Genomic DNA, 27,600 nt, shown 5'->3' on the forward strand with positions numbered 1-27,600 from the left:
GATCAGTAACATCATTACAGAATAAATCAGATCCTCTAGGGGGCGGTATACACACTTACGTGTACTGTAGAAGAAGATAATCTGACTCAAATGGCGTTGGTCCATGTGGACCAGGATTTTTCATAACCGCACTCATACATCTCCATGACATCACTCTATACACCTCTATGATATCACTCTATACACCTCTATGACCTTTCCAAAAACTAGAAATAAGAGGCAAGACACTAACTTGTGATGTTATTAAAGGAAGAATATATAATGTTGTCAAACAGTGACCTCTGGGCAAAAGAGCCCCACTTGGTATTGCACTTTGTTTAATTTTTTTTAGTGCTGTCAGGCGATTAAAAAAAATTATCTAATTAATTACAGGATTTGCAATTAATTAATCAAATTAATCACATTTTAATCGCATAACCATTTTATGCCTGATATTCTATATTCTATAATCATATTTCAAATTGCATGTGTCCGGATGGCAGAATTCAGTACTGTATCTACAAAACCTTCTGTTTAATCATCTTCCATCTATTAATTTGCTTAGATTTTTCAGGTCTGGTAAATTTGAGCATAGTGTTATTCACAGTCAAAGATAAAAAAAAATGTTTATTGATATTCTCATTTGGTACATTACAATTTACTCAAGCCTAGTAACAGACACAGTATTTCTGACACTGGGAATACATTCCCTGAGATCCATAGATGTCCCTAGAATCAGATACTAAGAACATGCAAATGGACCATATAAAAAAAAGTCTGTAAATGTGTATTCTACGTCCTTATGGAATGAATGAGATAAAAAAAATGCTATAAAAAAAAGAAATTGTAATACATTTTGAGTTAATTTTCATAACGCGATAATTTGCTGTGTAATTAATTAATCTAATTAACGCGATAAACTGACAGCCCTAATTTTCTTTTGGTTGGGTCTGATGTGTTGGTTGGAATTTAGTGGGGTGCAAGGAATTAGCTTTGATTAATCAATTAGCTGTGCTTTTGTGAGGATGGGGTTCTTGTGGAGCCCAATAGCGAACACAGGAGAGAATGGAGCGGTTTAAAGTGTTTTAATAGTTTCCCCCCAAACAGACAAGTATCACATGTAGGAATGGATAACAGACGGGGATGAATGTTCTTGGGGGGGTAGCACAGGTGTACTCCTTGTGCAGTACGAGATGGTCCTTGAGCAGGTGCACTCCTCGTGCAGTATGAGAGGATGGTAGACACCGGCTGTGTCGGGGTGGAGAACAGGAACCTCGTGGTCAGCACCAGGGGTCCAGACGGGCAATTCTGGAACGGAGGTCCTGGGTGACGCTGGAGTGGAGGTCCTGGGTTTGCAGTTTAACACTGCGACGCCGGATGACAGGCTCTGCCAGATGATATAGAGCCTGCTTGATGAGGTAATCCCTTGCAGCCGTGCTGATTGATCCTCATCAGGCAGGCTCAGGCCCCGATCGTGACAGGACCCCCCCCTCGACGGGCGCCTCCTGGCGGCCCCCAAGGCTTGTCCAGGTGGCGTCGATGGAAGTCCCGGACGAGTTCTGGGTCCAGGATCATCCCGCGGGAGACCCAGCTGCGCTCCTCCGGACCGTAGCCCTCCCAGTCTACGAGGTACTGATGCCCACGGCCACGAGGACGCACGTCCAGCAGCTGGCGGACAATGTAGGCCGGGTGGTCACCGATGACCAGCGGAGGAGGAGGCTCCGGAGCAGGAGGAGACAGGGGACAGGAGACCACCGGCTTCAGCTGAGAGACATGGAAGGAGGGGTGAATGCGCATGATGGCGGGGAGCTGGAGTTTAACGACCGAGGGGTTAATGGTGGACAAGATCTTGTAGGGACCAACAAAACGGGGGGTGAGTTTGCGGGACAAAGACTTGAGTGGCAGGTCTCGGGACGAGAACCAAACCATCTGACCTGGCTGGTAGTCGGGAGCCGGGGTCCGGTGGCGGTCGGCGAACCGGCGGTTCTGCTCAGCGGTGTGGAGCAGCGCGGCCCTCGTGTCCCCCCATATCCTCCTGCAGCGGCGAAGGTGGTCCTGCACCGAAGGAGCGGCGAGCTCCTCCTCCTGTGCAGGGAACACCGCGGGTTGGTAGCCCAAGGAGGACTCAAAGGGAGACTGACCTGTGGCCGCAGAGGACAGCGAGTTGTGGGCGTACTCGATCCACGGCAGGAACGTACTCCAGTCGGAGGGGTCCCGGGTCGTCACGCAGCGGAGGGCGGATCCCAAGTCCTGGTTGGCCCGCTCCGACTGACCGTTGGTCTGCGGGTGGAACCCGGAGGAGAGGCTGACCGTGGTCCCCAGGGCCCGGCAGAAGGCCTTCCATACCTGGGAGATAAACTGCGGACCCCTGTCGGAGACGATGTCCACCGGGATCCCGTGGAGACGGAACACATGGAGCACCATCAGGTCCGCGGTCTCTGAAGCAGAGGGGAGTTTGGGGAGAGCAACAAAATGCACGGCCTTCGAGAAACGGTCCACGATAGTGAGAATGACTGTGTTACCATGTGAGGGAGGCAGACCGGTGACGAAGTCCAGGGCGGCGTGCGACCAGGGCCGACCGGGAACAGGGAGCGGCCGGAGGAGCCCGGCAGGTGGTTGGTGGGAAGCCTTCCCACGAGCACAGACGGTGCACGCAAGGACGAAGTCGCGGGTGTCCTCCCTCATGGTGACCCACCAGAAGTGCCGCTTCAGCAGGGACAGGGTACGGTTGATCCCAGGATGACAGGCGAACCGGGAAGCGTGGACCCACTGGAGCACCTGGGAGCAGACAAGGTCGGGGACAAAAAGCCGGTTAGGTGGGCCGTTACCTGGATCAGGCTGGACGCGCTGGGCCTCCCGGACGACGGACTGGATCTCCCAGGTGGCGGCGGCCACCAGGCAGGAGGAGGGGAGGATAGTGTCCGAGTGCGCGGAACCCTCTTCGGGGACAAACTGCCTGGAAAGGGCACCTGGCTTGGTATTCTTGGAGCCAGGCCTGTAGGTCAGGGTGAAATTGAACCTGGCGAAGAACAGTGCCCAGCGTGCCTGGCGAGAGTTCAGGCGCTTGGCCGTCTGGACGTAGGCGAGGTTCTTGTGGTCAGTCCAGACCAGGAAGGGTATCTCTGCTCCCTCCAGCCAGTGCCTCCATTCCTCCAGGGCCAGTTTGACTGCCAGGAGCTCCAGGTTCCCGATATCGTAATTGACCTCCGCTGGGGTCAGGCGGCGAGAGAAGAAGGCGCAGGGATGCAGTCTCTGGTCGAGAGCGGAGCATTGGGAAAGGACCGCCCCTACTCCGGTACATGAGGCGTCCACCTCCACCATGAACTGTCGGGACGTGAGGATGGGCGCGGAGGTGAAGCGCCGGCGCAGCTCGGCGAAGGCGGAGTCCACTCTGTCTGACCAGACAAAGGGCACGGAGGGCGAGGTGAGCTGGGTGAGGGGTGCAGCGACCCGGCTGTAGTCCCTGATGAAACGCCGGTAGAAGTTAGCAAACCCCAGGAAGCGTTGGAGCTGCTTGACGTTGGTGGGACGGGCCAGTCGGTCACCGCCTTGATCTTCTCGGGATCCGCCCGGATCTTGCCACCCTTGATGATGTAGCCGAGGAACCCGATGGAGGAGACGTGGAACTCACACTTCTCCGCCTTGACGAACAGCTTGTTCTCCAGCAGGCGTTGGAGGACCCGGCGGACATGCTGGATGTGCTCTTCCATAGAGCGGGAGAAAATCAGAATGTCGTCCAGATAAACAAAGACAGAGCGGTTAAGGACATCACGGAGAACGTCATTGACAAGGGCCTGAAAGACAGCAGGGGCATTGGTCAACCCAAAAGGCATTACCTTGTACTCCTGGGTGACGCTGGAGCGGAGGTCCTGGGTTTGCAGTTTAACACTGCGACGCCGGATGACAGGCTCTGCCAGATGATATAGAGCCTGCTTGGTGAGGTAATCCCTTGCAGCCGTGCTGATTGATCCTCATCAGGCCCCGATCGTGACAGCTTTTTTTTGTGCCAGGAACACTGCCTAATGGACTGCCCAGTTTGTAACTGTGGGGTAGCCAGACAGAGAAGGAAATACTTAAAATGTGATTTAGATGAGTTTATTTGCGAGAAAAAAAAAACGTGTTCCACAGATTCAAGGAAGTCTTACAATTGTTGAAAATGTACGTACTGAATGTCCCCTTTACATCACAGGTCCGGTTCAAGTTTTTTAAGGTGGACTTTCCTTAAAGTTATAGAATACACACACACCCTATTATTATTATTATTATTATTATTATTATTATTATTATTATTATTATTATTATTATTATTATTATTATTATTATTATTATTATTATTATTATTATTATTATTATTATTATTATTATTATTATTATTATTATTATTATTATTATTATTATTATTATTATTATTATTATTATTATTATTATTATTATTATTATTATTATCAGTATTATTATCAGTATTATTAATAATATAAATTTGTTAATATAAAATAATAATAAACTTTATTTGTATAGCACCTTTCATACCAGAATTGCAGTCCAAGGTTTTTCAAAGCAGTAAAATATACTTAAAATGAGCATAAAATAGACAGAATAAAAGCAGTGCAGAGAATAAGAAAGAGTAAAAACAAAGCGGATAATAAAACAACAACAATAAAAAAATCTAATTTACAATCAATAAAAAGGCTTATAAAAGGTGAAGAGATACATTTTTAGAGTGCAAATATACAGAATGCATTAAAACAGCAGCATAAATAATAAAATAATAATATTGTTAACTGCAACAAAAATGTCAGACGTGACAAGCTCATTAACTCTTTCAGCGCCGGCGGGTCTAGCCATCTTGTTCCTACTGCAGCACCGCTCTAAGAGATAGGGATGCGTGGCGGTGTTTGTAGAGCTATATGATATTCTATATTATAGCTATGGAGACAATACTATGGCTCATTTGACATCAACTATCTATTGTTCAACATGTGAAAAAGAATACATTTTTTCATGTATACGTTCGTGTGTTATACCGTGGTGAATATTGTATCGTTTAGGAGTGATCCGGGCTAATTCCTGAAAAGCTGAGTTATAGGGCGCTACGTGAATTCTGCTATAAGCGTTGGCGTTTCTTGCCTGGACACGCTACTATTTCCAAATCAAATGTATATAATAGGTATTATGTTTCATCATGAATGCATGAAAGGGGGGGGGGGTCGTTTTTTATGCTTTGATCGTCACCAACAGCATACGTTTTGGAGTATGTTACATCGTTGCGATCGATGTGAAATCATGGTTGGATCAAAGTAGGATTGATGTCATATAGTCCTTACCTTTACTAGGAGGTATCCCAAAAAGAATATTCCAATTGTCTGATCGCGATTTCCAGTATTGGTGTCCATCGTGTCCCCAACATAATCCGGCACAACACATGCATGGGGGGCATTGGACGCGTTTCAATGTGATCGGGTGAACTGCTAAACTCGCCTGACCCAAAATACTGTGCCCAGAGGGAATTAAATGTAACACCGGGTGTGAAAAAAAGGTTTCAAAGGGTGGGCGATACTGCCACCTAGCAGGATGCGGCCGGTATTGCACTCTAGCGATCTCAGAATGATTCCCTATGGTAACCCAGAGGTCCGTGTGCCTGAAATGAATAACAAAATCTAATAAAAGAAATAACGATCCAAAAAACGTATATATACGTTTATGGCGCTGAACGGTTGGCGAGCAAACACGTATATATACGTGGTTGGCCGGAGACCTAATGAGGAACAAAATATGCGTCCAACTGAAATGTAAAAGAAAGATATTGATATTGGGGTGTGTTTAGGAGCAGTACGTTAGGACCATGCGAGTGACTGCTGTAATGGAGGAAGTGTCACAGATGTGAGTGATGTCACAGGGTGATTACAGAGCCAGGACGGAGATAGACCATGTCAGCACTGCAGAAACATTCTGCACCTCCAGCCCCACACTGCTCTGAGCTCACTGGAAAGAAGTGACTGCACCTTATTTCTGTCCTTTTGATTTTAGTTTTAGTATATTTTGTGTGTGTGTGTGTGTGTGTGTGTGTGTGTGTGTGTGTGTGTGTGTGTGTGTGTGTGTGTGTGTGTGTGTGTGTGTGTGTGTGTGTGTGTGTGTGTGTGTGTGTGTGTGTGTGTGTGTGTGTGTGTGCGTGCGTGCGTGCGTGCCTGCCTGCGTGCGTGCGTGTGTGTGTGTGTGTGTGTGTGTGTGTGTGTGTGTGTGTTTGTTTGTGTGTGTGTCCCTTCCTGGCAAAGGCGCTGGAAAAGGTTGTCACCCTACAGCTGCATAACCACCTCTATGAGGTTTTCCAGTCTGGCTTCAGACCCTCCCACAGCACAGAGACTGCCCTGGTCGCGTGTATCACTTCCGCAACGGATTTAGTTGGATTTCGGTTTCCGGGTTCGCCTGATTGGCCGCAACGGCCACGTGACACGCCGTGGCCCGCCCCCGCGGCAGCGCGCTGCTGTGTTGACGCTCGCGGCGGAGTGGACTTGACCGCGAGGCTGGAGTTCACTTCCCCTTTCACATCGGTGCAGTCATCAGTCATCTAATAATATCGCGCCACGCTGCTGTGCAGTCATCAGTCATCTAATAATATTGGCGTGTCCCTTTTGTCAAGAATCACTTGTATGGTAACAGTCTCTGGAGCGCGCCAGTAAGAAGCATTTGCACTGCAACTCGTACACCTTACTGTAAATTGTACCTCATCCCATTGCTGCGTTGCACTATAGCGTATTGTATATTGCTACATTGCATAGTATATTGTATATTGTATGGTACAGTAACAGTCTCTGGAGCGCAACAGTAAGAAGCATTTGCACTGCAACTCGTACACCTTACTGTAAATTGTACCTCATCCCGCGTCTGCTTTGCACTATAGTGTATTGTATATTAGTACATTGCATAGTATATTGTATATTGTATGGTAACAGTCTCTGGAGCGCGCCAGTAAGAAGCATTTGCACTGCAACTCGTACACCTTACTGTAAATTGTACCTCATCCCATTGCTGCGTTGCACTATAGCGTATTGTATATTGCTACATTGCATAGTATATTGTATATTGTATGGTAACTCAGTTACTTCTATTCTGCATCGAACATTGTACATATGTCTCTATACTATTTTATTTCATACTTATCTTGTCTAGCACAGTCTCTAACAGTAACAGTAAGAAGCATTTTGGATAAAAGTATTCTGTACTTCTGTATGACAACAATGTATGCCTTTCAAATGTTAAATGATAAATGATTAAATGATACACACTGAAATCTACGCTCTCTCATAAACAGCAGCGTGTCTGCACTCAGAAGATGGCGCGACAATATTGCTCTGGCGTTGAAGTGGGAAAGCGGCAGTGAAACACAGCCTTGCCGCTGCCGCCTCTGGCGTGCCACGGCGTGTCATGTGGCCGTCGCGGCCAATCAGGCGAACCCGGAAACCGAAATCCAACTAAATCCGTTGCGGAAGTGATACACGCGCCCTGGTCAGGGTCCTAAATGACCTTCTCATGGCGGCTGACTCCAGTTCCCCCAGCTTACTGATCCTGCTTGACCCGAGTGCTGCTTTTGACACGGTGGACCATCGCACTCTGTGTCAGCGCCTCCGGGAGGTGGGAGTTACAGGGAAGGCTCTCGACTTCTTCCACTCCTACCTCTCGGAGAGGCAGGAATACGTAATGCTGGGGAATCTCACCTCCAGCACAAGATGCGTTACCTCCGGCATCCCCCAGGTGTCAGTCCTGGGGCCCCTGCTCTTTTTAATCTACATGCTCCCCCTTGGCAACATACTCAGAAGCCACAACATCGGGCGGCCGGGTAGCGCAGCGGACTAAGCGTCTGTCTACCACTACAGAGCCAGTGGGATCGAATCCGGCTGTGGTGCCTCCGGCTTGGCCGACCGTCCATACAAACTAGGTATGTCCGATATTATCGGCCTACCTATATTGGCATTAAAATGTGATCGTTTTGTTTTACATTTATTTAACCTTTATTTAACCAGGCAAGCAAGTAAGAACAAATTCTGATTTAATTTATTGTCAAAAGTATGCATAATGTTGTGTTAATTCCATGACAAGAGATATGTAATGTTAATTACCTGAAATTATTCAGTTTTTTGGGGGGGGGGGGAACCCTGCATATATCGGTATCGGTTGATATCGGTATCGGAAATTAAGAGTTACAATATCGGTATATCGGTATCGGTAAAAAAGCCAATATCGAACATCCCTAATACTAACACAATTGGCAGTGTTAGCGGGTGGGAACCCGGCGAGGGTGGGTCCTGGTCGTTGTAAAACAGCGACTCCTACAGTTCGGTCGGGGCGCCTGCACAGCAAGGGAAGGATCTGGGAGAGGTAGTGTGACCTTCCACACGTTACACTCTCCCAGTGAGTGTCCGCGCTGCCAGGTGAAAAGAAGCGGTGGGCTGGCTACACATGTGTCGGAGGAAGCATGTGATAGTCTCCGCCCTCCCAGACCGACGGTAGGGGGTAGAGTGCGCAACGACCAGGAAGGGGATTGGGAATTGGCATAACGACTAACATTGGGATGGGAGAAAAAAACGTAAAAAGAAGAGGGAAAAAGATAATAATACAAATTAAAAAAAGAAGCCACAACATCGAGTTCCACTCATATGCCATGACACCCAAATATACCTCCAAACCTCCCCTGACTCACACCTGGCTCTCACTCGGGCTACCAGTTGCCGCTACCAGGCCGGTATCACCCATATCACCATCAACAATCACTCCATCCCCCTCTCCTCACTTGTCACCAGCCTGGGTGTAAAGTTGGACTCATCACTTTCATTTGATGCACACATAAAAACAGTCTATCGAACCTCCTTCTACCACCTGAGGAACATCTCCAAACTCAGACCCTCACTCTCCCAGTCTGACGCTGAAAAACTGGTCCGTGCATTTGTCAGTTCCCGCATCGACTACTGTAACTCTCTGCTGGCAGGCCTTCCCTCCAAAACCATCCAGAGGTTACAGTACGTCCAAAACCCGGAAAACACAACACATCACACCAGTCCTCCATTCCCTTCACTGGCTACCAATTAACCAGCGGATCAGCTTCAAGGTTCTCCTGCTGGTCTATAAGGCCAACCTGCATCCAGGTTACTCAGGTCTGGCAGCCAAAACCTCCTCGCCATCCCACGCACTAGGCTGTCAACCATGGGGCACCGTGCTTTTTCCACACTGGGGCCGCGCCTGTGGAATCAGCTGCCGGGGTCCATCAAGGCCTCAGTCTCCATTTCTGCCTTCAAGGCCAGCCTTAAAACCCATTTATTTTACTCTGCCTTCCACTAGGGCCTGTTTTTTTAATCTGCTCATATGTTTTGTTTTTTATTTTGTTTTATTAAATTTTATTCATTCATTCATTAAATGTGTTTATGTTTTAAAGCTTTTTATTCTTATCTTTTTATTTTATTCATTTGAATGTTTTCTTGTTTTAAACCTTTTATTTTATTTTTTATTTTATTTTCCTTCTGCTGTGAAGCACCTTGAGAGCTCACTGAGTTTAAAGTGTGCTATATGAATGAAATCTATTATTATTATGTATGCGTGTATGTGTGTGTGTGTGTGTATGTGTGTGTGTGTGTGTGTGTGTGTGTGTGTGTGCTCTTCTAGGTCTCAACAGACCGTCTCTCTGACTGCTCCTCTAGGTGTCAACAGACAGTCTCTCTCTGACTGCTCCTCTAGGTCTCAACAGACCGTCTCTCTGACTGCTGCTCTAGGTGTCAACAGGCCGTCTCTCTGACTGCTCCTCTAGGTGTCAACAGACCGTCTCTCTCTGACTTCCCCTCTAGGTGTCAACAGACAGTCTCTCTGCACGGGCCACAACGCAGTTTTCCTCCCTCACATCTCTGTCTTGTCAAGCATGAACTCCAGACTCCAACCCCCTCTCCATTCTCTCTGGGAACCACTTAACCCCCTGCACACAACCCCCCCCCTGCATATCCCTTTTTTATGTTAAAAACAGACCAGACTAATAAGTAGTAATTTACGTCAAATCGGGTCCTTTCTCTGTCTGCGGCCGCGTGACCTCATCAGGTCATCCCCGAGACTCAGCTCAGCGTGCAATTAAAGTCCTTCGTCCCATCAGAGTGGATCACGTCAGCACCTAATGCTGGCTGCCATGACAGACTGGACCCAGCAAGTCTGCGTCTATACTTTCCGTGGCCGCATTTCTGGCAGACGCTCTCTGATTGGCCACTGTTGCCCAATCGCGTGACGAGCTGTGTCTTTGCCCATTTCCGCGTTGAACAGCCTGCAAACTACCTGGCGTTCTATCGCCATGCTCTAAGACAAACTCTAACCTTAACCAACTTCAAAAGAGTGCCTAAGCTTAACCGTCGAAATAACTTGCCGTCACGCTCTAAGACAAACTCTAACCTTAACCAACTTCGAAAGAGTGCCTAAGCTTAACCGTCGAAATAACTTGCCGTCACGCTCTAAGACAAACTCTAACCTTAACCAACTTCGAAAGAGTGCCTAAGCTTAACCAGTGTAGAAACAGGCGTCGGCCAATCAGAGAGCGTCTTGCCAGAAATGCGGCTACGGAAAGTATAGACGCAGCAAGTCTGCCTGCCTGCCTACTGAGAGGTGGGTACTGAATATTCACAAAACAAATTAAAGGGCTAGTTCAGGTTTTTTGGAACCCTAGCCCTATTTTCTTACTAACCGATGATGATGGTAGAATTCTTTCTCAGCATAATCCATGCTGTTCCTCACACTAGCTACGGATAGTTAGCCACACGCCAATGCAAAGTCAATGGGGTCGACCTCCCGCCTGTACAAGCCGATTGAATCTCACTGAAATTCTACTTAAGTAAAAGTACAGAAGTATTTGCAATTGAATGTACTAAAGGCGGAATCCACAAAGAGTTTGCACAGCTTTTTCCGATGGAAAGCCGGTGCATATCGCTCTGAAACTCTGTTTGGTATCCACAGAGGACACGCAACAGGTGAAATTAGGTGGCACAGGCGTTCCGTCAGCATTGCATCCGGTGCAATTGGCGCGTATTTAAATGAGGTAATAGGGCGTAATTTGCGGGGGGGTCCCCGGAAAATGTCCCCTGCATGATTTCAGAATTATTATTAAAGCAGCGTGTAGCCGACGCATGAACCAGTTGGAAGCGTCAACGCGGAACTGGAAATCCGTTGGTAAAGAAATGGCGGCCTGGAATAATTTTTGGGAATATATCTGCGGTTTTCCTGGCGGATGGCGAACAAGCCATCCTGGACCCCCGACAGGTAAGGTAAGCGATTTTAGATGTATCACTTTAAGTGTGCGGCTGTTGTCCGAATACTAGTGAATATTGAAAAATAAAGGCATGACATTTAGAGACGTCCCCGTCGTAGCGTTCTGGTGCGGGGATATGGGTCTATCTGTGCGGGGGCGCAACAGCAACAGGTGGGGTAGGCTGGGCAGAGATGTATGCATCAAAACGATTACATTGTTTGTCTCGCATACATTCGATTTATAATGCGAGCACCTGCATTACAATCAAATGACTGATCTGTTATGTGTTATGGACCCGAGTCTCGAGAGGCACTTTATAATAGAAAAAAGACAGTGCAAACATGTATATGTCGCTTACAGTTTATTATGCCTATGCAGCTCGTTTATTTTGACAGAGTTAAAAAAAAATCACTAGTATCATTATATTAAATTAGCGAACGTGCAGCTGGACAAGCCCTGGCTCCACGATGACCACTTCTTACAAGAGGCGCCACCGCCTGGGAAAATGCGTATTGCACACCTGGTATTAGAAAAAAATAAATTGGAAGGGGGGGCGCCCCCCCCTACCCCCCCCCTGCGACGTCACTGACCACGCCCCCTAATATGTCCCCCCACCGCAGGGGAACAAAGTGGCGTGATTTGCTCCAAGTCTGGCAGTGAACACTATTAGAAATAAAGCTAAGCACTAAACCAGGTAATTTCAAATGCTTGGTTCTGAGATTATCATACAGTAAAGATTTATTTCTGATAGGCGTGCTGATCAGCACTAAAGCAACGTCATGATTATTATTATTATTATTATTATTATTATTATTATTATTATTATTATTATTATTATTATTATTATTATTATTATTATTATTATTATTATTATTATTATTATTATTATTATTATTATTATTATTATTATTATTATTATTATTAAATGAAAAATAACTCCTCTCCTTCACTCCTTTGGATGCTGCAGGGTTAGGTTATAATCACAATAAAGAGGTGGTGTAATATAAAATGAAATATGAACTAAGTTAAGCACAATAGAATATAATTATGAAATCAAATATAGGCCAGGGCTTTACAACTTAATAAAGATATTGAATACAATTAAATGGGATATAAACTAAATTAAATATAGCACAATAGAATATAGTACAATTATATGTGACAAATGTAATTGGAAAAGGACATTACAAACATATGCAATGACGAAATATGACAAAAACACAGGACGCAATGTGTCATGAAAATACATATTAAGACGTGAATAAGGTACTGATTTGCATATCTCCGCCCCCTCAACAGCAGAGCGAGTGGAAATACCTTCACTTCCTCAAAGTGAAGCGAGGCAGAGAACAAGCGAGCGAGAGAGAGGGAGAGAGAGAGATAGAGAGAGAGAGAGAAAATGGGAGAGAGAGAGAGATAGAGAGGGAGAGAGAGAGAGAGAGAGAGAGAGAGAGAGAGAGAGAGAGAGAGAGAGAGAGAGAGAGAGAGAGAGAGAGGAGCTTCTGTCGGGGGAAACAAACACACACACATTTTACACCCAACCTGACGGCGCGCACGGGGAAACACAAACACACACGCATTTTACACACAACCTGATGCGCGGGGCTTCTCCCTGGTAGAGAGAGAGAGAGAGAGAGAGAGAGAGAGAGAGAGAGAGAGAGAGGGAGCGCGGCGCAGGAGTGTGTGAAACACAAATACACACTTATTTTACACACAACCTGCGGGCGGGGCTTCTCCCTGGTAGAGAGAGAGAGAGAGAGAGAGAGAGAGAGAGAGAGAGAGAGAGAGAGAGAGAGAGAGAGAGAGAGGACCGCAGTGCAGGAGTGTGTGAAACACAAACACACATGCATTTTACACACAACCTGACGCGCGGGGCTGCTCCCTGGTAGAGAGAGAGAGAGAGAGAGAGAGAGAGAGAGAGAGAGAGAGAGGGACCTATCTTTGCGCACGCTCCCACGCGCACGCCCGTATTCCGATCCGTGCAATAATATTCACAGAGGTATATATTGTCATTTAAAACAAGTTACCAATGCATTGTCCCGTGGGATTATGCCCCCTCCGCGGCAAAATTAATTAGTATCCCCATCAATCTCTCTATCTCTCTCTCTGTCTGCCAGTCGCAGACTGTGTGGGTGACTGTCACTCAAAGCGCTTATGGGCGGAGCCCAGCACAAACAGCATGAAATCCTGAGGTTGAAAATGTTTGCTTTGTAGGGGAGAACGGGGGACGTTGTCACACGGGTAGGTTGTCACATTCATTATATTTTACTACCAGAGGGTCCTGTCTCCCACACTATGGTATTTAAATGTCCAGAGTTCACCTACATTGTCATCTTTGGAGTGAAACAGCTGAATTTGAGGTGAGGGGACTTTTTGTGTTTTTCATGTCCATTTGTAAATATTCCGCTCCTCAGTATTTTTCTTCTAGGCTTTTACACAATTGGTTTATAATGAAACAATTATTACCCTTAAAAAGTGTGAAGGGATAGCTATAGTTTAGATTGTTGTTAGCTAGCTAACTAGTTGTTAGATGGCTGTTAGTCTTGATGCTATCAAGACATTCCAGTTGGGGTTGGTCGTCACATTTTATTTGGGGTTGGTTGTCACATGCTGTGCACGCTATTATTATTATGCCGATTTATTGTGTTCTTATTTTGTTATATAGGATAGCCTAAAGATGTGTTTCCTGTTTATGATCATGTTAAGATGCATTAAGTTATGTATTTGTCAACTTGTCAATGCAATTAAACTTTAAAATTTAGTTCTGCCTTCTTTTCTTCTTTTTAAGATTTTTCCCATTAAAACACATGGTGTGACAACCAACCCCATAGTCTGTGACAACCATCCCCATGATGGGGTTGGTTGTCACAATGTGTCAGAGTGTCTTTGATAGGTGATTAACTCTTTGTTACAATACGTTGGAAAATGCGAGGGATACACATTTCAAGCCAACATCTTAAGCTATAATTTAATGTAGGAATGACTATTGAAAGATGTTTTGATGATGAGCAATTCACACTAGAGTAAAAAGTGTGACAACGTCCCCCGTTCTCCCCTACTTGATTAAAATAAAACAGTGAATTCTTTTGAAAAAAACTTTACAGATGTGTTCCATAGACTCACAGGAATTGTGTAAAGTTGCCCATATAGTGCAAGGAATAGCAATGCATGGGACCTTTAAAGTGGTATGTGGTCCAGTTATGCTGCTCTGATTACATCCTCTTGAAGTTGACAGCTTCAAATGTGAAAGTATATAATCTTGGTGTCTTCTTGGTTCAGATAAATGTAGTGGAATAAAAAGTGCAATATTTCCTTTGAAATGTAGTGGAGTAAAAGTATAAAGTTCCCTAAAATGAAAATACTCACGTAAAGTACAAGTAGCTCAAAGTTGTACTTAAATACAGTACTTTTTTACTTTCCACCACTGACATTAGATTCGATTCGATTTGATTCAATTTGATTAGATTGTATTTTCATTATACAGCACAGTACAACGAAAAGAAGTTGGCATCTAACCAGAGTGCAAATGTAACAGTAAAGTGCATACAATGTACAAGTTATTAAATGTGATATAACAAGCTACTGAGTAATATATTCTAAACTGATGTATGTACAGTATAATTATATACAGTGATACAGGTATAAATGTACTATGGTAAGCCATACTGGCCAGTGGTATAACTAGTAACATTGTTACTCAGCTGATGTTACTGATGTTACTCAGCTGAGTTGTGCCCTTCCACTTGTCGTACAGAACTTGTAAGTCGCTTTGGATAAAAGCGTCAGCGAAATGACTAAATGTAAATGTAAGAGTAGGTATGGGTCCGGGATATATACAGGTATGTGTCAGGATCCTAGGCCCGGTCCTGGCTGGACTGGGCAGGATGGTAACACTGGGCAGTACCCTCCACCTAACTTTGGGCAATGCCCTCGATCTGACATTGGCCCTCGGCCTGACATTGGCGCCCTACCACCCTCTAGTGGTGACAAACAATCGGTGCGCTCCAGTACACTGGACATCCTGACTACTGTGTTAACTATAATTAATAGTTTGATTAATGTGATGTCATGGTGTGTACTGTCATTGTCTTTCCCTTCCCTGGTGTGATGTCATACACGGTTTTGGGTTGTTAGGAGTTGCTTTTGTGTTTAGTTGTGTTTAGTTGTGCTTTGCTTATTGTCTAGGTGTTGTTTGTGATTCTGTGTTGGCCAGGTGTTCTTAATTGGTAATTAGTCGGGGTATTTAGGTGTCTGTCTGTCTCCCTTTCGTTGTGGCGACATTCCTCCAGTTACCCCCTGTTCCTCCACGTCGTGTCGCACCGTTCTCCCTCTAGTAAGTCTTAGTGTTTGTTGTTTTGTATTGTGAAGTTTGTTATTTAGTTTCTGTATTTTTCCTTGTATTGCACTGGATTCTACAGTAAACATCATTCTCCAAGCTTCACTCCTCGCCTCTGCCTCCTCCATTCCTTCCCTTTCTGTATTATTGCATTCTACCTAACCCCATCGTGACAGAATGTCGCCACCAACATTAACGAATGCAGCAGGAAGGGCGAGCGATACCATCACCGTTGTCCTGGCCCTGATGGCCGGTGACATGAAGAGTTACTCACTGGCCAAATGGGGGTTCCTACTCCGGAAGATCGACCAGGTCGCCACTGAGAATCCGACACTGCAGACGGCGATGTGGGAGATGGCTGAACATGTTGCTGTCCTCATGGAGAAGCATAAGCCGAAGGCTGGGGTAGCTAGTCTGCCGACTGTTCTCAGGCTTACGGTCAGCCTAGATCCTCCCACAGCCGCTGAGATTGCTCGGATGTCCATCGCCGGTCGGACGTCCACAGCTAACCTAGCTCCGCCGGTTAGCTTCGTGCCAATAGCTAACCGGTCGTCTCCAGTTAGCACAGCTCCGCCTGTTAGCTCCGCCACTATAGATGGCCAGACGTCCCCAGTTGGTACAGCTCTACCCGTTAGCTCCGCTCATACAGCTAACCAGACGTCCACAGCTAACATAGCTCCGCCGGTTAGCTTAGTGTCAAGAGCTAACCAGCCACTCCCAGCTAACCTAGCTCCGCCGGTTAGCTTCGTGCCAATAGCTAACCGGTCGTCTCCAGTTAGCACAGCTCCGCCTGTTAGCTCCGCCACTATAGATGGCCAGACGTCCCCAGTTGGTACAGCTCTACCCGTTAGCTCCGCTCATACAGCTAACCAGACGTCCACAGCTAACATAGCTCCGCCGGTTAGCTTAGTGTCAAGAGCTAACCAGCCACTCCCAGCTAACCTAGCTCCGCCCGTTAGCTTCGTTTCAATAGCTAACCGGCCGTTTCAAGCTAGCACAGTCTCCACTGCCAGACTAGGCTCCAGGTTCAGGGTGAGCCTAGTATCTGAGACAGACCAGATGTCTCCAGCTAGCACAGTCTCCACTGCCAGACTAGGCTCCAGGTTCAGGGTGAGCCTAGTACCGGAGACGGACCAGATGTCCCAAGCTAGCCAGGCATCCCCAGCTAACATAGCTCCGCCGGTTAGCTTTGTGTCAATAGCTAACCAGCCACTCCCAGCTAACCTAGCTCCGCCCGTTAGCTTCGTGTCAATAGCTAACCAGCCACTCCCAGCTAACCTAGCTCCGCCCGTTAGCTTCGTGTCAATAGCTAACCAGCCACTCCCAGCTAACCTAGCTCCGCCTGTTAGCCCCGCTACAGTAGCTAACCAGACGCCCACTGCCAACCTAGGCTCCAGGTTCAGGGTGAGCCTGGTAGCTGAGACGGACCAGATGTCCCAAGCTAGTCAGGTCTCTGCAGCTAGCAGGTCTAGGAGGGCTATTAGGACAGGAGCTGCTAGGCTCTCCCCGACTGTTAGCTTAGCCTCAGCAGCTAGCCAGGCATTCTCAGCTAGCACAGTTCCCACAGTGAGTCCAGGGCCCACAGTTAGCCTAGCCCCCGAGGCTAGTATGGCTAGTAAGGCCTCCACAGCTGGTCCAGCTTCCACGCCCAGTCCAGCCTCTGCTCTGGGTCCTGGCTCCTCATCCCCGGATCCTACACCACGCCTCGCCGCCGAGACCGATCCGGTCTCCACGCCCTGCCCGGCCTCTCCACCTGGTCCGGCTGCCGTGCCGGCTCCCGTCTCCTCGACGGATCCTGGCTCCTCATCTCTGGATCCTACACCACGCCTCGCCGCCGAGACCGATCCGGTCTCCACGCCATGCCCGGCCCCTACACCTGGTCCGGCTGCCGTGCCGGCTCCCGGCTCTTCGACGGATCCTGGCTCCCCGTCTGGTCCAGCTCTGCGCCGTGATCAGCGTCCTGGTCCTCGCCGGGGTCCTCGCCGGGGTCTTCGCCGTGGTCCGGTCCGGCTCTCCTGAACCGGCCCCGAGTCCGGCGGCTGGAGGGTCTCTCGCCCGGGATCCTGCTCCAGGGTCCAGCTCCCCTTCCCGGGCTTCTACACCTGTACCCACCCCCCCTCGTCGGGCCTCGGTGCCCGTCCCCACTCCCCCTCGCCGGGCCTCGGTTCTCAGGTTCTGCCCCCCTCCCCGGGTCTCGGTGCCCATCCCCACCCCCCCTCGTCGGACCTCTGTTCCCAGGTCCAGTCCTCCTCCCCGGGCCTCTGCTCCCGTCCCCACCCCCCCTCTCCGGGCATCTGCGCCCGTTTTCTACCCCCCTGGCTGCTATGCCCCTCCTGGGGTTTTCGCTCGGCCTCCTGGTCCCTCGTCTTCGGGTCCTCTCCCTGGGTCCTCTCCGGGGTTCCGGCTTCCTCCCTCACCTGCTTATGGACGTTGTTTTCGGGTGTCTGGAAGCCACCCGTTGAGGGGGGGGTACTGTCAGGATCCTAGGCCCGGTCCTGGCTGGACTGGGCAGGATGGTAACACTGGGCAGTACCCTCCACCTAACTTTGGGCAATGCCCTCGATCTGACATTGGCCCTCGGCCTGACATTGGCGCCCTACCACCCTCTAGTGGTGACAAACAATCGGTGCGCTCCAGTACACTGGACATCCTGACTACTGTGTTAACTATAATTAATAGTTTGATTAATGTGATGTCATGGTGTGTACTGTCATTGTCTTTCCCTTCCCTGGTGTGATGTCATACACGGTTTTGGGTTGTTAGGAGTTGCTTTTGTGTTTAGTTGTGTTTAGTTGTGCTTTGCTTATTGTCTAGGTGTTGTTTGTGATTCTGTGTTGGCCAGGTGTTCTTAATTGGTAATTAGTCGGGGTATTTATTTAGGTGTCTGTCTGTCTCCCTTTTGTTGTGGCGACATTCCTCCAGTTACCCCCTGTTCCTCCACGTCGTGTCGCACCGTTCTCCCTCTAGTAAGTCTTAGTGTTTGTTGTTTTGTATTGTGAAGTTTGTTATTTAGTTTCTGTATTTTTCCTTGTATTGCACTGGATTCTACAGTAAACATCATTCTCCAAGCTTCACTCCTCGCCTCTGCCTCCTCCATTCCTTCCCTTTCTGTATTATTGCATTCTACCTAACCCCATCGTGACAGGTATGTATACAGGTATTTGAACAGGGATATATGCAGATTCAGTATATCCAATGGTTGTAGATAAATATATATATGGTTGGTATATACACTGGCTCAGGAGGTAGAGCGGTTCCCGGTTCGATTAAAAATCTGTAGACCGTTTTCACCTAAAGGTACATGCCTAAGTAAATGGAAGATTGCTCAACTTCTGCAAGGTCAATTTGCATGTTCTTGGTATCTAGGAACATCTAGGGACCTGGGGGTATGTATTTCCAGTGTCAGAAATATTGTGTCTGTTACTAGTAATTATTCAATTGTAATGAATAAATTAATTATGATTAATTATGATTTTGATGATGATGATCAAAAATTTATACGGGTAGGAGAAAATGCTCACTGAGCTCATTCACCACCTTATTGAGATCATGTGTACAAAAAATCTAAGCAAATGAACCGCAGGAAGATGATTAAACAGAAGGATTTGTAGATACAGTAATTAATGATAATCGACTTTAATTATAAATTCATATTTGACCTTGAACTTGACCTTGACCTTATTATGGCTAAATCATACACCTATGGATAGGGAAAATGCTCCTCTTTCCAATGGCAGGGTTGAATCTGGATTTAGTAATTTCTTGCGGTTTTTATCGATAATTAGCATTTTCCGATACATACATTTGACTACTGTTTTTGATAGGGTTATGGTCTTTACTCTTGGCTACAAAAAAAGAATATTTAAAAACATTGACCTCTTAACATCCAAGAACCCACATGTGGACGATTCTTTGCCGACCTCTAGTGGCTCGGGTGTGCATTTCTTTTAATACAATATATAGATATAATTAAAGCCCTATTTGTTGCCTGTCGATTGCCCTTTCAGGTGACAAAATCCGTTCAGCGGTTCTCGAGTTACATGCCGATATGTGAGGCGTGCCCCAAAGTACGCAAAAGTACACATTACCACCCCCGACTCCTGGGGCTCTAGCTCCGTCAATTGGCGATCTCGAAAATCTTTGCACAGGGTTGTAGCCAATGAGTGTGGCTTTCCAATGATACCCCATGATATGATAATTGGGGATCTAATACGGTCTCTATTGATCGATTTATGATAAAGAAAAGCAGGGTCCCCCTATAGGGGGACCTTAAGGCTTCCCGGGTGTGTGTCAGAGTGTGCTTGAGCAAGACACTTGTCTCTGCTGTCTGCTCCCAATGAGCAGGTCGGCAGGTTGCATGGTTGCCTTTGCCGTTGGTGAGTGAATGAATGGGTGAATGTGAGGCATACGTTATAAAGTGCTTTGGATAAAAGATCTATATAAATGCAGACCATTTACCATTATAGTTTTATTGTACATGGCCATCATACAGGCATGTAAACAGTAATATATACTATACTATACATTATACTATACTATACTATACTATACTATACTATACTATACTATACTATACTATACTATACTATTATTAGGGATGCTCGATATTGGCTTTTTTACCGATACCGATATACCGATATTGTCCAACTCTTAATTTCTGATACCGATATCAACCGATATCAATCGATACCGATATATGCAGGGTTTCCCCCCCAAATTTTTTAAATAATTTCAGGTAATTAACATTACATATCTCTTGTTGTGGAATTAACACAACATTATGCATACTTTTGACAATAAATAAAATCAGAATTTGTTCTTACTTGCTTGCCTGGGTAAATAAAGGTTATAGAAATGTAAAAAGAAAATTGAAATACATTTTTTTTTTTTTTGAAAACCGATACCGATATTTTCCGATATCACATTTTAATGCCGATATCGGCCGGTAATATCGGTAGGCCGATAATATCGGACATCCCTAACTATTATATATGATTCTAATAGTGTCTCAATTCCAGCATTATATTCACCTCCTCTGTTCCATCATCCCACTCAGCTCCTCGCAGGCTGCTGACAGATGTCTGACGTGCAGGTCAAGCCCAGGCTAGAGATTCCAGAGGCGTGGGCTCATGTATCGGGCAGCAGTCCTGGGCTGAACCAGGGCCCGGCTGACGCCACTGGCTCTGAGAGTATAAAAGCTGGGACGGGAGACAGGCTGGGAGTGTCGAGAGCTGCAGCAGCAAAAGGAGTAACAGTGAAGCACATCTAAGAAGTCGGGGCCTGAGCAGAGTATCCTTCCAACCCTTCCATCCAGAGACACAGAGAGGAGACACACAACAGCCGTCACCATGAGTTACAGCCCAGAAAGGATCTCATCGTACCGCCGTCACTTTGAGGACAGCAGCAGCGAGTCCTACCAGGTCAGGGTGTCCAGCCCGTCCCCCACCAGGAAAGAGGTCCGCCACGCCTCGGCCAGCTTGTCCCACGGCGCCGGGGCCATGCGTGTCGAGACGACGGGACGAAGGACCGTCTCTGCTGCACGCAAACCCCGCATGGGGGGAATCAGGTGAGCCACGCAGCCAGTCACACAGAGGCCTGAAGGGCTCACTGGTTTAACATTATTTAACATGTTCCATTTTGTGGATGCTTGGTGGATTCCCAAAAGCCAAAGTATAGAGAAGTATAAATAAAATAGCAACAATTTATAATCTATTATATTTCTTTAATATATCCATATTTGAGGAGCATCTATCTATCTATCTATCTATCTATCTATCTATCTATCTATCTATCTATCTATCTATCTATCTATCTATCTATCTATCTATCTATCTATCTATCTATCTATCTATCTATCTATCTATCTATCTATCTATCTATCTATCTATCTATCTATCTATCTATCTATCTATCTATCTATCTATCTATCTATCTATCTATCTATCTATCTATCTATCTATCTATCTATCTATCTATCTATCTATTAGGGATGCTCGATATTGGCTTTTTTACCGATACCGATATTCCGATATTGTCCAACTCTTAATTTCCGATACCGATACGATACCGATATCAACCGATACCGATATATGCAGGGTTTCCCCCAAAAAAAACGGAATAATTTCAGGTAACTAATAATTTCACTGGATGCATTCAAAAGGCTTTCTAAATGTAAGCATTATCTGTGCAAAATATGATCATTAAAAAAGTTAAAATTAACATACAAGTTGTTGAATTAAACCAACATGCATACTTTTGACAATAAATAAAATAAGAATTGGTTCTTACTTGCTTGTCTGGGTAAATAAAGGTTAAACATTTTTTTTTTTTTTTTTTTTACCGATACCGATATTTTCCGATATCACATTTTACTGCCGATATCGGCCGATAATATCGGTCGGCCGATAATATCGGACATCCCTACTATCTATCTATCTATCTATCTATCTATCTATCTATCTATCTATCTATCTATCTATCTATCTATCTATCTATCTATCTATCTATCTATCTATCTATCTATCTATCTATCTATCTATCTATCTATCTATCTATCTATAAACTGATTGAATTGTATTGCAAGATATCATAGTCTCCATGACAATAGTATAGGCGCTTTTGAACCAGGGGGGGGCAAATGGAATGTCACTCCTGAAGTGTATTGACATGATGAGGTACGAGACTCAGGGCACTGCTCATCATGATGCTTTATGACATGCGAGTGAGCGCAACCTCTCATGTTACTGTAACCTTAACGTCATGATAAATCATGTGCTGATACCGATTCGATGCCCGGCGACCCTCGTTTGTCACAAAGCTTTGTCTGTCTGTGGTTGCAGCGTGGGCGCGGGGGCCATGGTCTGTGTGGGGTTTGGCGGAGAGCCCGTCATGGACCTGGACGAGGCCGCTGCCGAGAACCAGGCCTTCCTCACCACCCGCTCCGGTGAAAGACAGGAAATGGTCGTCCTCAATGATAGACTGGCTATCTATATCGAGAAGGTACGACCTCCTTCAAACCTGGACACTCTAACCCCCCACGCCTCTTCCTCAGCTGGGATTACATAGAATCTGTCTGCATGTGCCACGAGAGATCAGCGCTGTGTGAAAGAAAAGCCGCTCTTTCATAGCAAAACGGGGGCATATTATCCTCACTCCTGTGAGCACATGGGCAGGAGGCGTATGGAGGAGGTGTCACACTTGAACCGTCGTGACACATACTGAGCTTTTTAAAAACCCACTTTCCTGCTCCTCGTAGGTGCGTTCACTGGAGCAGCAGAACAAGCTGCTGGAGTTGGAGATCGAGGCCTACCTGAACCGCTTCGAGAAGCCCAGCGGCCTGCGCCTCCTCTACGAGGAGCAGCTGAGGGAGCTGCAGAAGGTCGCTGACCAGATGAGGGTCCAGAGGGTGAGACAGAGTAGAGGCCTTTCACTGGGTGTTTAGAATGTCCGGCTTTCCTCCATGTTGGATGACACAATGGCTGCTATGTGCAAAACAATGGTTGCTAAGCTATGTGTTGATATATGAGAAATGTCAACGGAAATGTAATAAATGGATTAGATTAGATTCAAATGCATTGTCATTATACAGCACAAGTACAGTAGGCTACAACAGTAATAATTTGACATCTCATTATTGTTGTGGAACAGTAATATCATGCTTTTCCAATGTTTTACCTGCTCTATCACTACACAGAAATGAGATACAGACACACACACACACACGCACACACACACACACAGTATTGGCTCATGCATAAACCCTGGCACACACCTCCAACAAAACATGTGATGGAAGAGTGTGTGTGTTGGTCTCTCTCTGTCTCTCCAGGACATTTCCCTGGCTGCTAAGGGGGCCGCCGGCCTTCAGCTGGAGGCCATCAGGATCCGGTACGAGGAGGCCATGGAGCTCAGGCGGAAGGCGGAGCTGGACATCGAAGCCTTCCGTCCGGTACGTTATAGCGCCAATACGTTCCCTTAAGAAACAGTATCAAGGTATTTCCATCATTCTGCGTGGTGGTAGCAACCAATGTATCATGGAAACTATAATATTACCATCAGTATCATCATTTCAATTGGATTATTATACCGTGATATTATGTAAGTGCAAAGATTGTACCATGGTGATGCATGACTATTACCATGGCAGTACCATGGTAAATTATGGTACCACGGTCAACATTACTACCATGCTGCTTTTTTGTAAGGGATTAGCCATTTATATTTTCTCATAATGAAATTCTTATAATCACAAACACACATATCAGAATGTGGTCAGAATGTGGTCGGAATGTGGTCAGAATGTGTCAGGGGCAAGAAAAGAGGTACCCTATTAAAGGTTGTGTCTGTTTCAGGACGTCGACAAGGCCACCTCTTCACGTATAACCTTGGAGAAACAGCTGGAGCAGCTGGAAATAGAAATTGAATTCCTGAAACGGGTCCACGTACAGGTGGGTTTTAGAACACAGTGGCTCATTCATTAAAGGTGCTGTAGATACAGTTTTTCTAACGAGTAGATAAAGAGATAAATAGTATCATTAAAAATTTGAAAAATAAGAAATACATGCACAGAGCTTTTAGAAAGGTGCAGTATTGCTTCCCCCCCCCACCAAAAAAAATATTGATTCATGAATTTATCAAAATGAATGTTATTATTTGTGCATGTATCCCCTCCCTACTTCCCATTTCCCCATGTGGAATGCACCTGATTGGATGCACATGAGATGCTGATGCTCTAGTGTGACATCTAGTGGCTGAATGTTATGTATAGCACCTTTAATTAATTCATTTTAGAGGCTTAGATGCGTTGGTGCCTGTTGTGCTGATGATGTCATATTTCCCCAACTCTCAGGAGATCGAGGAACTGATGAAACAGATCTACGCAGCTCACGCAACCACCGAGAGCTCGTTCGTCCTGCCCGACCTGTCCAACGCGCTCAAACAGATCCAGAGCCAGTATGACGACATTGCAGCTAAAAACCTACAGGTAAAATAACGCCAACTTAACATGAACTAAAGATATAAAAAGGAAACATTGGATTTTAAGCTAAATTAAATCTTTGAGACACTTAAGAAGCGTCCACTCGATATATTTCTAGGAAATGGATTCATGGTATCAGAACAAGTTCCAAGACCTGACCAGCAAGACGGGCAGGCATGTCGACGTGGTTCGTAGCGTCAGAGAAGAGATAGCAGGCGCCAAAAAGGATGTAAGTATTAAATGTGAAAGAAATATTGAAAATGATGCAGTACTAAAAATGTTATACATGTAGTCATCTTTTTTCTTTTCTTTTTAAGAATACATCCACAGAGCTTTTAGAAAAAACGTGCTTCAACATGCTTTACTGTTTCTCAAGATCCAAAGCAGAGAGTCAGAGCTGGATTCCCTGAGGACCAAGAATGATGCTCTAGAGGCCAAGGTTCTAGAGACTCAGCAGAGATACAAGAAGGAAATAGAAGACCTACAGGTTGGAGGACAGGCTCACACATTTAAATATAAACACACACACACACACACACACACACACACACACACACACACACACACACACACACACACACACACACACACACACACACACACACACACACACACACATAGACTGAAAAGACTCAAAGCAATGCACATGCAGCACAGCATGTCAGTCTTGCCCCTGTGGCTCTGTCTATGTTACGTAACAGGCACGGATCGAGGCCCTGAAGCTGGAGCTGAAATCCACCAAGGCGAGGATCGCTCTGCACCTGCGCGAGTACCAGGACCTCCTCAACGTCAAGATGTCTCTGGAGATTGAGATCACAACCTACAGGTGAGACAAGGACGACCAGCTGACATCAGGCTCACTGCCTTGTTGCTAAACCAGTGCAGCATGTTACCAGCCGCAAGTCATGTTCTTTATTCCACATAGAAAAATGTATGTTTGCGATTCAAATAATTTGATGATGAGGAAATGTATGTAGTTCTACTGAATGAAATGTATTAGGAAGTGCTCATTAATATACCGGAGAGATAATGCTTAAATTTTTTCCTCTTTTCTTTTACAGAAAACTGATTGAGGGGGAAGACTTGCGGCTGTCTGGCATGGTGAGCACCATGTGTATTACCAGTGGCAGTATGACCGCAATTAGCTCTGGGATGAGTATGGGTGGAGGAGGCATGGGTGGTGCTGGCGGCATGGGCGGTGGTATGGGTGGTGCTGGCAGCGTGGGCGGTGGTATGGGTGGTGCTGGCGGCATGGGCGGTGGTATGGGTGGTGCTGGCAGCGTGGGCGGTGGTATGGGTGGTGCTGGCGGCATGGGTGGTGCTGGCGGCCTGGGCGGTGGTATGGGTGGTGCTGGCAGCGTGGGCGGTGGTATGGGTGGTGCTGGCGGCCTGGGAGGTGGTATGGGTGGTGCTCGCGGCATGGGCGGTGGTATGATTGCAAATGGCATGGGTGGAGGAATAGGAATGGGTGGAGGAGTAGGCATGGGTGCGGGCACAGGAGGGATGGGTGGTGCTGGTGCTAATGGAGGCAAGAGCACTGCTGGTCTGGGTGGTGTAGGAAGCATCGGTGGGGCAGGAGACATTAGTAGGGCCGGTGGAGTTGGCGCCGGTGGAGTTGGTGCCGGTGGAGTTGGAGCCGGTGGAGTTGGAGCCGGTGGAGTTGGAGCCGGTGGAGTTGGTACCGGTGGAGTTGGTGCCGGTGGTGTGGGCGGAGGCTTTGGCAACGAAGGATTGGGAGCTAGTGCCGGGGGTGTGGGCATTGGCGGTGTAGGTGGAGGCATGGGGGCTGACGCCATGGGCTCTGGTGCTGGGGGCAATAGGGGATCTGGTGCTGGAGCAAATGGTAGAAATGGTAGCGGTGGTGCTGCAGGTGGTGCTGCTGCAGGAATGGGTCCTGATGGTGCTGCTGCGGGAATGGGTCCCAGGGGTGATGGCGGCTTAGATGGCCCATCTGGCATGGGTGGTGCTGGCAGAGAGGAAGTGGCTGGAGAGGAAGTGGCTGGAGGTGCAGGCACTGGGGAAATGGGCGGATATGGAACCGGTGTAGGAGCAGGCCGTGCCGGACTGGATGGTGGTGTGGGGGGTGACGGAGGAAACGGCAGTACAGGAAGGATGGGTCCAAATGGCATGGGTGGTGCCGACTCTAGTGTTGTAGGAATGGGTCCTGGTGGAGCAAAGGGCATTGCCACTGGTCGCAATGGATATGACGCCACCATGGACACCTATGCTGGACAGGCGGTGGAACTGACGGAGAGACGAACGGTACTGATTAGGTAAAGGTAACATCGGGTATCTGTCTTCTTGTTTAGAGCAGGGACTCCCTGGAACCCAAGCGCATTAAATCACGCTCTTGTCATGTGGGGACCCAACAGAATCACAATCAATCGACAGCTCATTTGAGGTCCAGACCCGCAGCACAAGAAGCACTGATTTTGCACGCTTACCTCAGTACGTGTGTGTGGGTTTCTTTTTTAACTGTAGAGGCCACGGTAATGTTTGATAAATGAGTAACTGTTTAATCTTCCCCCTGTGTAGTGCCTGGATAGTGCTATCTATCCATCCACACCACAAATTCTTCTATATATTGAACATCTCCTTCTTATTCTGCTATATATTGAACATCTCCTGGTTATTCTGCTATATAATGAACAACTCCTTCTTATTCTGCTATATATTGAACATATCCTGGTTGTTCTGCTATAAAATGAACATCTCCTGGTTGTTCTGCTATAAAATGAACATCTCCTGGTTGTTCTGCTCTATAATGAACATCTCCTGGTTGTTCTGCTATATAATGAACATCTCCTGGTTGTTTGAAGTTGCGTTCCTGCTGTGCTTCTCCCTCAGAACTGTTAGAACCGAGGACGGTAACGAGGAGACGGAACATCATGAGCAGCTGATCACCGTCACCGGCGCAGGCGATTCAGACAGCGATGATGAAAACTAAGCACGATTGGCCATGTGGTCTCCTTCCATCATTAACCCCACACCACCCCCAAGCTTTGTACTGACCAACCCCATGTCTGTGCACTGACCTTTAAC

General features: G+C 46.7%; 1 protein-coding gene across 1 annotated transcript; it reads left to right on the plus strand.

Annotated features, from left to right (window-relative positions):
• Positions 1 to 20,929: 20,929 nt before the first annotated feature.
• On the plus strand, positions 20,930 to 27,474 carry LOC311246685 (desmin; the record flags this gene model as incomplete). Its single annotated transcript, XM_084336889.1, has 11 exons — positions 20,930 to 21,147; positions 22,421 to 22,580; positions 22,837 to 22,986; positions 23,410 to 23,529; positions 23,933 to 24,028; positions 24,430 to 24,564; positions 24,677 to 24,787; positions 24,935 to 25,045; positions 25,260 to 25,384; positions 25,620 to 25,659; positions 27,406 to 27,474. The coding sequence occupies 11 exons, from the start codon at positions 20,930 to 20,932 to the stop codon at positions 27,412 to 27,414; spliced, it is 1,275 nt and encodes a 424-aa protein (XP_084193015.1). The 3' UTR covers positions 27,415 to 27,474.
• Positions 27,475 to 27,600: the final 126 nt, after the last annotated feature.

Source organism: Notolepis coatsorum (genome assembly GCF_963971535.1).
Source record: "Notolepis coatsorum genome assembly, chromosome: 19".
NCBI classification, from domain to species: Eukaryota; Metazoa; Chordata; class Actinopteri; order Aulopiformes; family Paralepididae; genus Notolepis; species Notolepis coatsorum.